General features: G+C 32.5%; 1 protein-coding gene across 6 annotated transcripts in view; it reads left to right on the top strand.

Moving 5' to 3' along the window:
- Positions 1-8,513, top strand: part of USP15 (ubiquitin specific peptidase 15) — a 127,975-nt gene extending 119,462 nt beyond the window's left edge. For all 6 annotated transcript variants that reach the window (XM_045873066.3, XM_045873065.2, XM_054506952.2 and 3 more), the window contains 3 exons: positions 325-428; positions 3,742-3,830; positions 6,843-8,513. In XM_045873066.3, the coding sequence (XP_045729022.2) occupies positions 325-428; positions 3,742-3,830; positions 6,843-7,025 (376 nt within the window). In that variant the 3' untranslated portion in view covers positions 7,026-8,513. The remainder of the gene's footprint in view (positions 1-324; positions 429-3,741; positions 3,831-6,842) is intronic.
- The last annotated feature ends 4,173 nt before the right edge of the window (positions 8,514-12,686 follow it).

Genomic DNA, 12,686 nt, shown 5'->3' with positions numbered 1-12,686 from the left:
ATTTTAAAATTTCCAACCCCTAAGAAAAATTTTGCCAAAATACTCAAATCTCAGAGGTGTGTGTGTATGTTTGTGTGCGTGTGCATGTGTGTGCATGTGTGTATATATATATATATCACATATATATGTGTGTGTTTTACAGTTATTTGTATATATATGTTTTATATATATATATATGTTTTACAGTTATTTGACTCTTAGTGATTTCTTCAGTGAGAGAGATATTTTTTATATAAATGAGAGTCAAGCAACATTGACAGAAGATAGTAGAATTCATGACATTTAGGGAAAAGGTAAAACTAACTTGATCTCTCTGTTAAACAGTGACCTGGATATGTCGGAATTCCTAATTAATCCAAATGCAGGTCCTTGTCGCTATAATTTGATTGCGGTTTCCAACCACTATGGAGGGATGGGAGGAGGACACTGTAAGTTGACAGTTTACCATTTTGCTAAAATCATGATGTTTGATAACTGCAGACTTTTTCCTTAAGATAGTTATTACTTAAAGGGAAAATGTAGGGTTCCTGGCTGGCTCGGTTGGTAACATGTGACTCTTGATCTTGGGGTTGTGAGTTCGAGCCCCACATTGGGTGTGGAGCCTACTAAAAAAAGAAAAAGGGAAAATGTGAAATGTGTTTTACATATAGTAATTATCAATAAGTGTTAATTAATGAATTAGCTTTTGAACCTTTTTTTTTTTTAACATCAGGAATAGAGAATTGACTTGATCATACTTCTCAGTTTAATGCATGGAACATCACTCATCAGGACTCCTGTCCTTTTCCATTCTCCTTCCCCTTTCCCTTCCTAAAGTACTTGATGTATGTGTTGTTATAAATCATGCATCGTTATTAATTTTTACATAATAGGTATACTGTGTTATAGATCTTACATTTTTCTCATAACGCATAAGACTTATCCATGTTACTTTGTGTCCATTTAGTTCATTGCTTCTAACCACTCAGGACTTACATCTACCATATTTTAGCTCTGTACTCACTTCATGGTGGACATCCAAATTGCCTTTAACTTTCTACCACCATAAGACTGATAAACACCATTGTTTATGGTCCCCTCTCTGAGAATTTCTTTGAGCAACATACCCAGAAGTGAGATTGCTGGGTTATAGAGTAAGTACTGCCAGATGGCTCTTCAGGACAGTTAACACCAGTCTACACTCTCCAGCTGATAGATTTTTCTGTTGAACTATCTTTGCATTCCTGGGATAAACCCAACTTACCTTTTAAGGTGGTTTTTTTTTTTTAATGTATAATTTTGTATATTAAAAAAAATTCTTTTTTAATTCCCAGTTGAATTTGGTTAATTTTAGTGAGGGTTAAAATTTCATTCATAAGTGAAATGATCCTAATTTTTTATATTGTTCTTTCTTTGGAATCAAGATTACAGTCTAATAATAAACAGGCTGGGATACTTTATTCTTTTTCTGTATCCTAAAGCAGGTAGCATAGTATAGGAATTAACTATTCATGAAAGGCTAGTAGAATTCACTTGTAAAATTATCTGGGCTTCACACCCACAAATTTTTCTCTTTATCTCATGCTTATTGAAATCTATTCAGTTTTATTTTTCCCAAGATGTATGCATTATGGCATTTTTCTATTTTTCTAAAAATGTATCTGTGTTTTCCACTTTAAGAATAGTTACATTTAATACCATTATGCTATATCTTTGTCCCTTTTTTGTTCTTCTGTTTTCTTCTTAGTCTTTTCCCAGAGGTCTATCTTACTAATCTGTTCAAAGAATTAGGTTCCACTTTATTAAATTTTTCTTTTTGTTATTACATATGTATTCTCTCTCATTGATTTCTTCTCTTCCCTTTGTTATGTTTTTCTTTTTGTTACTTTGAGGTTGCTCTGTTGCTCTATTTAACTTTTGATTTGAATGCTTTATTAGCTTTTGCTTTACATTTTTACATTTCTTTCTGTTGAAGGCTATAATTAAAGCTATAAATTTCCCTCTAAATACTGCTTTATCTTAGTTACATAAACTTTTTAATGTAGTATTTTCATCTACTTTTAATTCTGTATGTGTTTTTAATTTCCTTTATGATTTTCTAATTAGTCCAGGGCACTTAATCATATACTTTTCCAAACATATGTTTTTTTTAAAGCTCTCCTTTGGGGCACCTGGGTGGCTCAGTCGTTAAGCCTCTGCCTTTGGCTCAGGTCATGATCCCAGGGTCCTGGAATCGAGCCCCACATCGGGCTCCCTGCTCAGCAGGAAGCCTGCTTCTCCCTCTCCCACTCACCCTGCTTGTGTTCCCTCTCCCACTGTGTCTTTCTCTGTCAAATAAATAGATAAAATCTTTTAAAAATTTTTAAAAAATAAAGCTCTCCTTTTGTCTTAATTTTACTTTTATTACATAACAGTTGGAGATATTGCCTATATTATATTAATCCTTAGTTTATTAAAGTGTCCATGTATTGTCTGTTTCTTAAATGTTTACGTGCTTGAAAAACATACATAGTCCCCATCCAGACATAGAATTCTGTTTTTCTCTTATATTTGAAACTTATCAGTTATATTCAGCTATTTGCTGTCTCTAGTTAATTTTATATTTTGTTATATTTCTGAGAATTTTGAGGATTCTTATTAAAGTGTTGAATTATCTGTTTCTACTAACAGTTTTATTAGTTGTTTTGCATTATTTCATTTATGTTTAAAATGGTAGCTCTTCTTTCTCGTATTATTCCTTTTACCAGTATTTGATATATTTTTTCTTTTGGTATCACTTGGTTCACAAACTCTGGGTGCCTTTTTGTTAGATTTGTCTCTTATAAACCATTTTATTGCTAGATCTTGTCCTTTTATTCAATGTTTAATTGTGGGTACAGTGGTCTTCAGTTCAACTGACAAACTTACAACCCACAATAGGCTCCACCCAGAAGAGCAATAATTTTGTTTTGTGAGAGGTAGAACATTTAGAAGCTATGACAGCAGATAATTATTTTGCAGACATTTTGCAACTCTGTTTCCTCAGTTATTGGATAGTTCAGAGGTAGCATGGAATGTGTAAAGGGGGCATTTTTAACTTTTAAAGATAAAGCAAATCTTTAAAAATTGTACAGGTAAATTACTTTTTATTTTTCTCTTGTTCAATACTTTTGTTAAAGACTGAAAAAAATTTTGGTGTAAAAACTACAAATTAATGGGATAGTATTATTGAAAAAGTATTTGTTGTACAAAATTTAAATTATTAAAATGTCAAACTCTAGAGTCAGAGACAGGCCTGGGTTTAAATGCTAACTCAGCCACTTAACAGCTTTACTGTTACATATTAAACTTCTCTTGATGCCTCAGTTTCCCCATTTCTAAAGTTAGAGGCATAATAATACCTTCTCTATGAGATAGTACATGTAAAGTACATAGCACTATACCTGGTCCACAATAAGCACTACATAAATATTAATTCCCATTTATTGTCATTAGTATTATTCTGTGAACTGAAAAATAATAAATCTATTCTGTTTGTCCTTGGGAAGAAGAAGTCAGATTTCGACATATTTGAAAAGTATCTTACGCATTTAGATTGTAGGAAATACATTAAAACCTTTAATCAATGGAATCAGTTGAATGTATAATAGATAGGCCTTATGTATATGATTGTCATGTAATTTTAATATGTATTCCTTATATAGATGATTGTAAAGTTTTACGGGTTCCCCCCAGGAAACCATAGACTTTTCAGTCACAGAAGTGATTATATTTTTTCATTAGATACTGCTTTCGCAAAAAATAAAGATGATGGAAAATGGTACTACTTTGATGACAGTAGTGTCTCAACTGCGTCTGAAGACCAGATTGTGGTAAGTGTGTCTTTATTTCCTGAAAATCACAGGATCCACTTTTTTAAAAGCGCCCATGGAACACTACAGTCTATATTTTAGCAATTTCTAATAGTTAAGAGACACTTTCCCTGATTTAAAGAAATGTAAAGTTGTCCTCTAAGTGGAAATTTGTCTCCAGACTTGCCCACTAACAGAAGCATAAATTGCATCATGAAAATTTTTCTGGTAGTTTTCAACATGAAAAATGGAGTTTTCTAATGAAAATAATAAATTTTTCCTTTGGAAGATAGGTTCAGACATTTTGGGACATTGACTACTTAAAATTAGAGTACTAAAATAGAAAAAAAAATTCTTTAAGGGCCTCCTTACCATACCTATGATTTTTAAAATAAAGTCTTATCCTTTGTGACACTTAAACATTTAAACTCAAAATTACATGATTAGATTAAACAAATTAGAGGATTTTTTTTAAAAAATTAACCTTGAGTATCTGTTACTTTGATATTTTCTGAATAGTTTATCAGCCATAGCTGGAGCCAAAATATTGACATTTGTTTTGCTTCCCAGCAGAGCATATTTTTATTATCAAATATTGATTGGTGAGAGGATGACAAGTTTATTCTAAGAAAAAAGCTAAGACTTGGCTTAATAAGGGTTTATTTTTCTATTAAAGTTTGCCTTTCTAAAATTTTACTGTTTGATCACAATAGTACAAAGAGTGAGAAATGTAGTATTTGCTCCTGTGAGCATGCAGCTCATATTTCCCATTTAAATTTTATATTCTTTGAGGACAGAGACTAGCTTTTTCTTTAGTTTGTAATGCCTTAAGAGTCTTCAACTTATATTGTTCAGTTTAATAAATTAATAAACTTCTGAACCCAATTATTGGCATCATTTTAATCCATCATTGGGTGAACAGATATGAAATAATTTTGAGTTGTTTCTCTACAGATATTTTATATATTTATCTACGGGTGTATATGTATTATGTACTGTTCCTTAGCTCCCTATAGCTATAACACAAAACAAAGAGACTTGAATGCTAATATTTTTAAATTATGTATGTACCTAAGTTAATTACATTTCCAGTTTATAGTTAGACTTCTAATTTCAAGTCTCAGCCATCACTTTTCAATTCTGTTCTTCTCTCTAAATCTCCCAACCAAAACATCCTGAAATTGTCTACAGTGATGATACTTGATTTAGTCAACAAGTATTTGAGTACCTTCTTTATATAGGACTCAATTCTAAACAGGATTAAAAGACAGCTGTCTCTGACTTCAAGAGGCTTAACCCCAAAGATGACAGAGAAGTAAATTAACAGTTATATCATAAATACTATTAAACATCTTGACTACATGGAAACAGGACAGCCATCTCTCCACTGATTTAGGGTTTAAGGAGATAGGACCAGTGAGGGAAGTTTGCATGAGAAAGTGGTGTTTGACCTGAGTCTGCAACTTTACAAATGGAAGTAAATTAAACAAAAGAAGTAAAGGTGTTCTAAGCAGAGAAAACAGTACCTACAAAAGCAAGGAGGCATGACAGAACATGATATTTAGGAAAAGAGCAAATAATTTGGTATTACTGAAAGGACATAATTGTTAGGGGCAGAAATTAGGCTAAAGGTAAACTTGGCAATCAGATCAACATTCTTCACGGTTTAGAGCTTTTCTTAAAGACTACGAGAAGCATCGGTGATTTTTAAGCAATAGAACATTATTAAATTTGGAAGGCACTGAGAAAAGAAGCAGAAAGAAGGCTCATGTCATTTCTGCAATACAAGCTTCTAAATTTAAAGTTGTGGTAGTAATGTATAGACAAGGGGAAATGGATTTATAAGATACTTCCTGGATAGAATTAATAGAACTTGATCAAGATTGGATATAAATGAAGACGTAGAAATGCAAAGAGGGAGAAGTTGAAGATGACTTACTTCAGCATTTACCACGATAGGAAATATAGGAAGAAAATTTGCTGTTGAAATTTGAGCTACCTATATGATAGCTCTGGGGAAATTTCCACTAGGGAGTGGGACTAACAGGACTAGAGTTTAGGAGTGAGAACTAGCTTAAGTTATAAATTTGCATTATTATTCTTAGGTAGCAGTTGAAGCCATAGGTTTGAATGAGTCACCTGGTGAGTAAATACAGATAGAGAAAGAGGTGGTGGGCAGAAGACAGAACATGATTTTTTTTTTAAGGTTAGGATTTAATGAGCCCACAGAAAAGTCAGAAGCAACCATGGAGATAGAAGATCTAAGGAAAAGTAGTGTCACAAAAGCCAAAAATTATTTGATGCAGGAAAGAGGAGGAGTAAAGCATTAAATGCTACAGAGAGATTGGCTAAAAGAACTTTAAAAAGCACCCATTTAATTTGTCTGTAGCAGGTTATTGCCCCTAGTGAAAGGGATTTCATTAGAATGATTGGAGCGGCAGATCATACTGAATTGAGGAGTGTGCATGAGAGTGAAAAATGAATATTCGACGACTGCCAGCCTGGCAGCTAGAGGAAGGCGGTAGAATGAGGAGGGATTTAGGATGGGAAAAGACTTGAGTATTTATTAGGCCAAGAAGTCCAGTAGATAAGAACTTACTAAAGATACATGGTGATGATGAATGGAGCAATATCCTTAAGACAGTAGGAAAAGCTGGACTCTAAAGCAAACGTAGAGTGAAGCGATTAGTATTAGAAACAAGCTTAAATTTTCCTTAGAGACGGGAGGGAAGAAGGCATAGAATTGTTTCATGTTAGAGTAACTAGGTTAATCTATGATATAGTTGCATTTACTTACCTGTTCAACGTAATAGAGAATAAAAATGTTAATTCTAGTGACTATTCTTCCTTTATATATAGAAGGCATCTTATATTTAAACCAATTTTAGTAACTTCCATTTGACCATGTGTGGTTTTTCTATTTAATTTATGCCCTGTCACCAAAATCAGTTACATAGCTGAAAAGTTCATAGTATGCTTAATGTGATCTTTGAGAATCATGACCATTTTAACATGCTTTGTTTATTTCAACAGTCCAAAGCGGCATATGTACTCTTCTACCAGAGACAGGACACTTTCAGTGGAACTGGCTTTTTTCCTCTTGACCGAGAAACTAAAGGTGCTTCAGCTGCCACAGGCATCCCGTTAGAAAGTGATGAAGATAGCAATGATAATGACAATGATATAGAAAATGAAAACTGTATGCACACTAACTAATGAAAGTCCTAGAAGCCATAAAAGAGAGACTTTCCTGCTGGTGGTATCTATTGAAATGATGAAGTTACCCACCACATTAAACAAAAGTCTGAGATGGGGAGTTTCAGATAACCGAATGTAAATCCTTTATCAGATTTTAACTTGTGCAGTACTTGAAGTGAAACACAATGAAAACTTTAACAGAAATTGTCTCTTAATACATTTGCAGTCTTGTAATTACAAGCTAAATATATATAGGAAATCACAAATAAACCCCTTTTAAGTTTGCTGCTGTTTTGATGAATTATGTTTTCTTTAATTTTTTGGATGTGAGTTAATTGATGACAAATGTTAAATTTGTGGATGTTGGTCATTTATTTTGCTCTAAAAATACTGCAAGAAAACTATGGCTGAACTTAGTTTTTGGATTATCTAGTTCATGTGCATTAGGCTGCCACATGTATTACTATGATATTTAGCTGCGGTATCAATGTGGCATAAATACTGCAGGAGTATTCTTGGAAAACCAAATTTTAAAATCTATTCCTGGTAATCAACATGGGCCTATTAAAAAACCAAATCATGATATAAGAAACAATCTTGGAAAAGTTATTTTCTTTTGTAGTATCATTAAAAGTCCAGAATATTATGTTCATCTTCTGCTGTGGAAACAGGTTCTAGATATCACACTCCATCTAAAATCATTTTTCAGTTGAATGTAAGTATTTTTTACTGCTATTGGGATCTATTCCTTAGATATTAAAAAATTTTTTGACTTGCTTTAAAAATGCATCTCTTTAATCTGGTGTTGGTCCAAAATTAAAATTTTTGCTGTCTGTTTTTCTCTACCCCATTTTTTGGTAATTTGGCAACTTTTAGCTCTTCCAATTATTGTAATATAAGGACAGACTTAATAGTATTCTGTATCCATAGTAATAATTACATCAAGCTTAAATGAGAAATTTTTTTCATATACTGGCCTTTAAATCATTAATGGACCATTGGCTTTAAAGGTAGGTCTGTTAACTTTCTTTGTGTGTTCCTGATGGAATTCACCATAGCCTTACAGCTTTTCTCAGAAGGTAACTTGTTATAAGAAAATTGGCATTTGCATGTTCTAGAGTCAGAACCTGTATAGTATATAAAGCATACAAACCTTGAATTTGATTTTAATTCACCACATTCAAGGATCCAGGATGCCAAAAATATGTGTGAACATTTGAAACATTTTTCATTTGCTGCTTTTTCCCTTTAATCTAGTTGAAAGAATGTATTGTCGATTGGCATACAATACTGCCTTTAATAGAAAATCTAAATGCTGGGGCACATTTCACATATCGACTACCTGAGAAATTGCTTTGTGTCCCACTGTTATTAAAGCAAAAAGTATAATGTTCTTCACTTGAACTAATCAAATACAATAGATTATAAATTGTGTATTGTAAATAAAAGTTCACTCTGTGAGTGCACATTTTGGTAAATTATTTATTTATGTTAGCATTTAAAAGTAAAAAGAAAAAAATGCATTTGACCAGGATAAATGAGGTATGTTGATCATGGCTTTGCTTTATACCTTGATATTAAAGCTGGTTTTTTCATCCTGGTATTTTAAAAGCTGCTTTGGTTTTTTTTTTTTTTTTTTTTTCCTTTCTTTTCTTTCTTTTTCTTTTCTTTTCTTTCTTCTTTTTTTTTTTAATGTAAACTAACCTCTTGCATGACAGAGGTTAAAATTTTGTCTGCACTTGAGTTCACTTGAGTTTACATTTGAAATGTGCATGTTTATTTATACAGATTTCAATAAAGCTATTTAAGGCCTTATTTAGTCTTTTATTTCTTACTCTGAATCTTTTGATAAAACCCCCCTATTTTGTGGGTAGGTGACTATATGGTAGGCTTTTTAGTTATCGTATAATTAAAGATAGGAAAGCATGTCAAAGTAAAGCAAATCCTCTTAAGGATGTGTTTCAAAGTTCATTTTTTAATTTAAATATTCATTAAACATTTGTGCACCTACTAATCACTCCTCTGTAGTCTTGGGATAGAGCTGTAAACAAGCATCCCTCCACTCACAGCTTGCAGTCTTTCTGCTGTCTACCTACTAATAGACTTTCCATTTTTCTGAGGTTTAAAGAAAAACCAAAATTAACTTCTTCCAGCCCTGGATTGTAGTCTCCACCACAGTTGTCCATAGAGACCCATTTCTTTTTAATGCCTGCAATTAACTTTTATTCCCACTAAACAAAGTGTTTTAAAATAGAAAATGATGTTAATAATGCTGTTGAATTTGTCAAACTCAAATGACATTGTCAGCTGCAAAAAAAAAACACCTAAAAATAGTGCAAAAGGCTAATCCATACTTAGATATTCATGTAATAAGGGTTGTAGGAATGTAGCCAGTCTAGAATTCTACTGTTAGCTTTTCTACTTAGTAGTCATATGACTTGGAATTTAATCTCCCCCAGTATGTTTCTACACCTGTAAAATTATAACAATAATAGCACTATTGAGCACTTAAAATGGACCAGGTAGTGTATTAAACTGCTGTATGTAGTATCTCATTTAATCCCATAGTAGCTATGAGGTAGAGAGACCTTCATCATCACTGATTTTCATTTGGAGAAACCAAGGTACAAAGCAGTTACTGTTCCCAAGTTCACATAATTACTATGTGGTGGAGCCAATATTCTATCCTCAGTTCTGTATACTACCTCCTATTTTGTTATAGTGTCTGCTTCACAGGATTGTTGAGATCTCAAGTGAGATAATGTATTTTATGGAAAGGTGCTTTGTAAACTATGTGGTATACTCATTACTGATTTTAAATTTAATACAGCATTTTTTTCCTTGTTTATCTAACTCAAGTATGCCCTTGTTTACATTTCCCCAAATGCAACCCTAATTTTCAGGACTTTTTTCTTCACCTATAATTTAGTTTTAATTAATCTCTGTGCAAAAGCTACAGCTTAATACTTTGTTTAAAGATCTTGCTTTCTCTTATAGTCTGTTCTTTCTAGCAGTCCTATATGTATCCTTGCTTTCCTGGCAACTCACTATAAAACCACACAAACCATTGATTTGGGCATGAAGAAAATGAGTAACTATTGATTGATTCTGTATAAGGACAGCACTTTCTCATCAACTAATCTCATTGAGGTAAGGACATTTTATAAGAAATAAGCCAAGAGACTATAAGAAAAGATGAGGTGAGTCTCTTTCATTGGCTTACCAAAGGGGCAGGGGGTGGGGCATCTGCAGGTTAGAACCTTCCACCCCAGAGGAATTGACACTATCGCTGGTGCATGGTGAAAATAAAAAGCAGGCCAACTTTTAGTCGGTTTTTTGTTTATGTCCTTTTTTTTTTTTTTTTAATTTATTTTAGAAAAAGTGGGGAGAAGGGCAGAGGGAGAGAGAATCCCAAAGCAGACTCCCCGCTGAGTGTGGAGCCCAACAGGGGCTCCATCTCACAACCCTGAGATCATGACCTGAGCCAAAATCAAGAGTCAGCTGCTCAACTGACTGAGCCACCCAGGCGCCCCTATGTTTATGTTCTTTATAGACAATGCATTTCATAACTGCCTTCTTCCCACCCTCCCTTCTTGGTATGCTTCTGATCTTTGCTTGTGCAGTATAGATTAGCACATTCTCTTTAAGTTAGTTTTTAAGATTCAAAAGTAGAAAATTCTTGATTATGAGGGGAAAGAACTAGAAATCCTATAAAATCTCAGAAAATAATTTCATTTCTGGAGCCAAGAATAGTGAAAATCTTTCTTTGTATTTTTTACTCTACGATAAAATTTGTTTTTCTTTGAAATCACTTCTCTTGAAAATATGATTACGTTGATAATTCCCAAATAATTCTTTTAATGGCACTTAAAAATGCCAAAAGAGAGGGGGGAAAGGCGAATATATGGATATCCTTGCTGACTTACATATGAAGTTGCAGAGCTGTACTATATTGTTTTGTTATCAGATTTTTGCAATGAGAAATATATGTAACTTTCTTATAAGCATTTTAGATTGTGGAACATTTCAGTTAGATATGTATGTTTTTCATATGTTTAATTCATATTTACTATATATTAAGCAAAAAAATTCCAAACAGCTCAGACAATAAAACTTTCATTTAAAAAATAAACTCGAATTTTTATAAGCTGTGTAAAGTAGGTTTTTAAATATCAGCTCAGAATTACGTTCAATTTTGAGCCATGTATCTATGTATGAAGTTAAAATGTACATGGTAAAATTCATACATTGATCAAGACTTATTTGCAGTAAGATGGGGTAAAGAATTTTTTAATGGGTAACATAGGGAGTACAAAAATTATTTTTGGCAAATATATGCATTGGGAAACATACTTACCCCACATCATACCATAATCTAATTATATTCCAACTCTGCCTTTTGAGAGCCTGGAAATTGCAAGGGTAATGAAAGGAAAAGACTCTAGGTTATTAAGGGAATCTAGAAAGTAGATAAACCATTTACGAAAATCAAGAGTTAATATTTTGGACTAGAGTCTCAAAGGACAGGGAGAAAATCAAATAGATTTTGATGTCTTTTTTTCTAGAAATGTCTGTTGAATTCGTGATTGTACAAAGCAGCTAAAAATACAGCTATCTCTTTGGTAATTGTTCTTTTAAATGGAAATCCTGTAAAAAGAAATATTTTCAGTATCTTCCAGTATACACAAAATCAAATATTTTAAATGTTTATACTTTTGGTAATTAACTATGTTCTACTGTATAAAATCATGGTTGATGATGGTGCTCATTTTGCTCAAAATTTCCTCATATCAGGAACTTGTAGCTTGTTCTATATAGTTTGGTGAAACAAAAAATAGTCTCATTTGCTGTGACCTTCCAAATCCATTGCTAGCTGGAGTTAAATCTACATACATAAAAATAAAACAATAAATATGGAACCATCCCAACAGTCTTTTCCCATTATGTGTATTCTTACCTTTTTCTCAATAATGACAAATTCTTATAAATTTCCCAGATTTGTTTAAAAGCTTAAGTATCACTTTTTTTTCATTCTTAGTTAAAATCTCTCAGGATTCTTAAACTTTGTAACATCTCAAACAACTCTCTCATTAAAACTTTTATTACAGTATTTGCTTTTCTTTTAAACTTTGTAAAGGAACATTGGAGCTTCATTGATTCTTAGATATGATTCAAATAATTTAGACTCACATACTAAAGTACCTCACATATGTCTGGCCTTCCGTGTGTGCCTTCACTGTTTCTTCTAGCCTGCTTTCTTCTGACCTTGAATTCTCCCGATAAGCAAGTGCAAGTATTTCATTTTCTTTATAGTGATAACCATCTTCCATTATATGAAGTGGTGAATTATCAGTGTCCTGAAACAATTAAGAATTATTTTAGAATTGCCCTCAGTTGCGAAAAACGAAAAAATAAATTGTAAATATAGAAAAATTATAGTACATTTTTTTTAATTTGAGAAAGGATTCCTGTACAACTTTTAAATATTGAGTGACTTTAATAAGATAAACTCTTCAATTTAAAAAGCTCAGTATTATGTTCAATTTTGAGCCATGTATCTATGTATGAGTTGAGATAATACTGCATATTGAAACAGTAAGCATCAGTAGTTACAGATACTCGGGTCGTATATTTGTTGTGAGACAGTGAGATATGGTAAGGAACATTCTATATTTAGAA

This window comes from Mirounga angustirostris, unplaced genomic scaffold (assembly GCF_029215605.1).
Source record: "Mirounga angustirostris isolate CCGP_5_RB_7025 unplaced genomic scaffold, mMirAng1.0.hap1 SCAF_5, whole genome shotgun sequence".
NCBI lineage: Eukaryota > Metazoa > Chordata > Mammalia > Carnivora > Phocidae > Mirounga > Mirounga angustirostris.
This window is presented reverse-complemented; position numbering and strand designations above follow the sequence as displayed.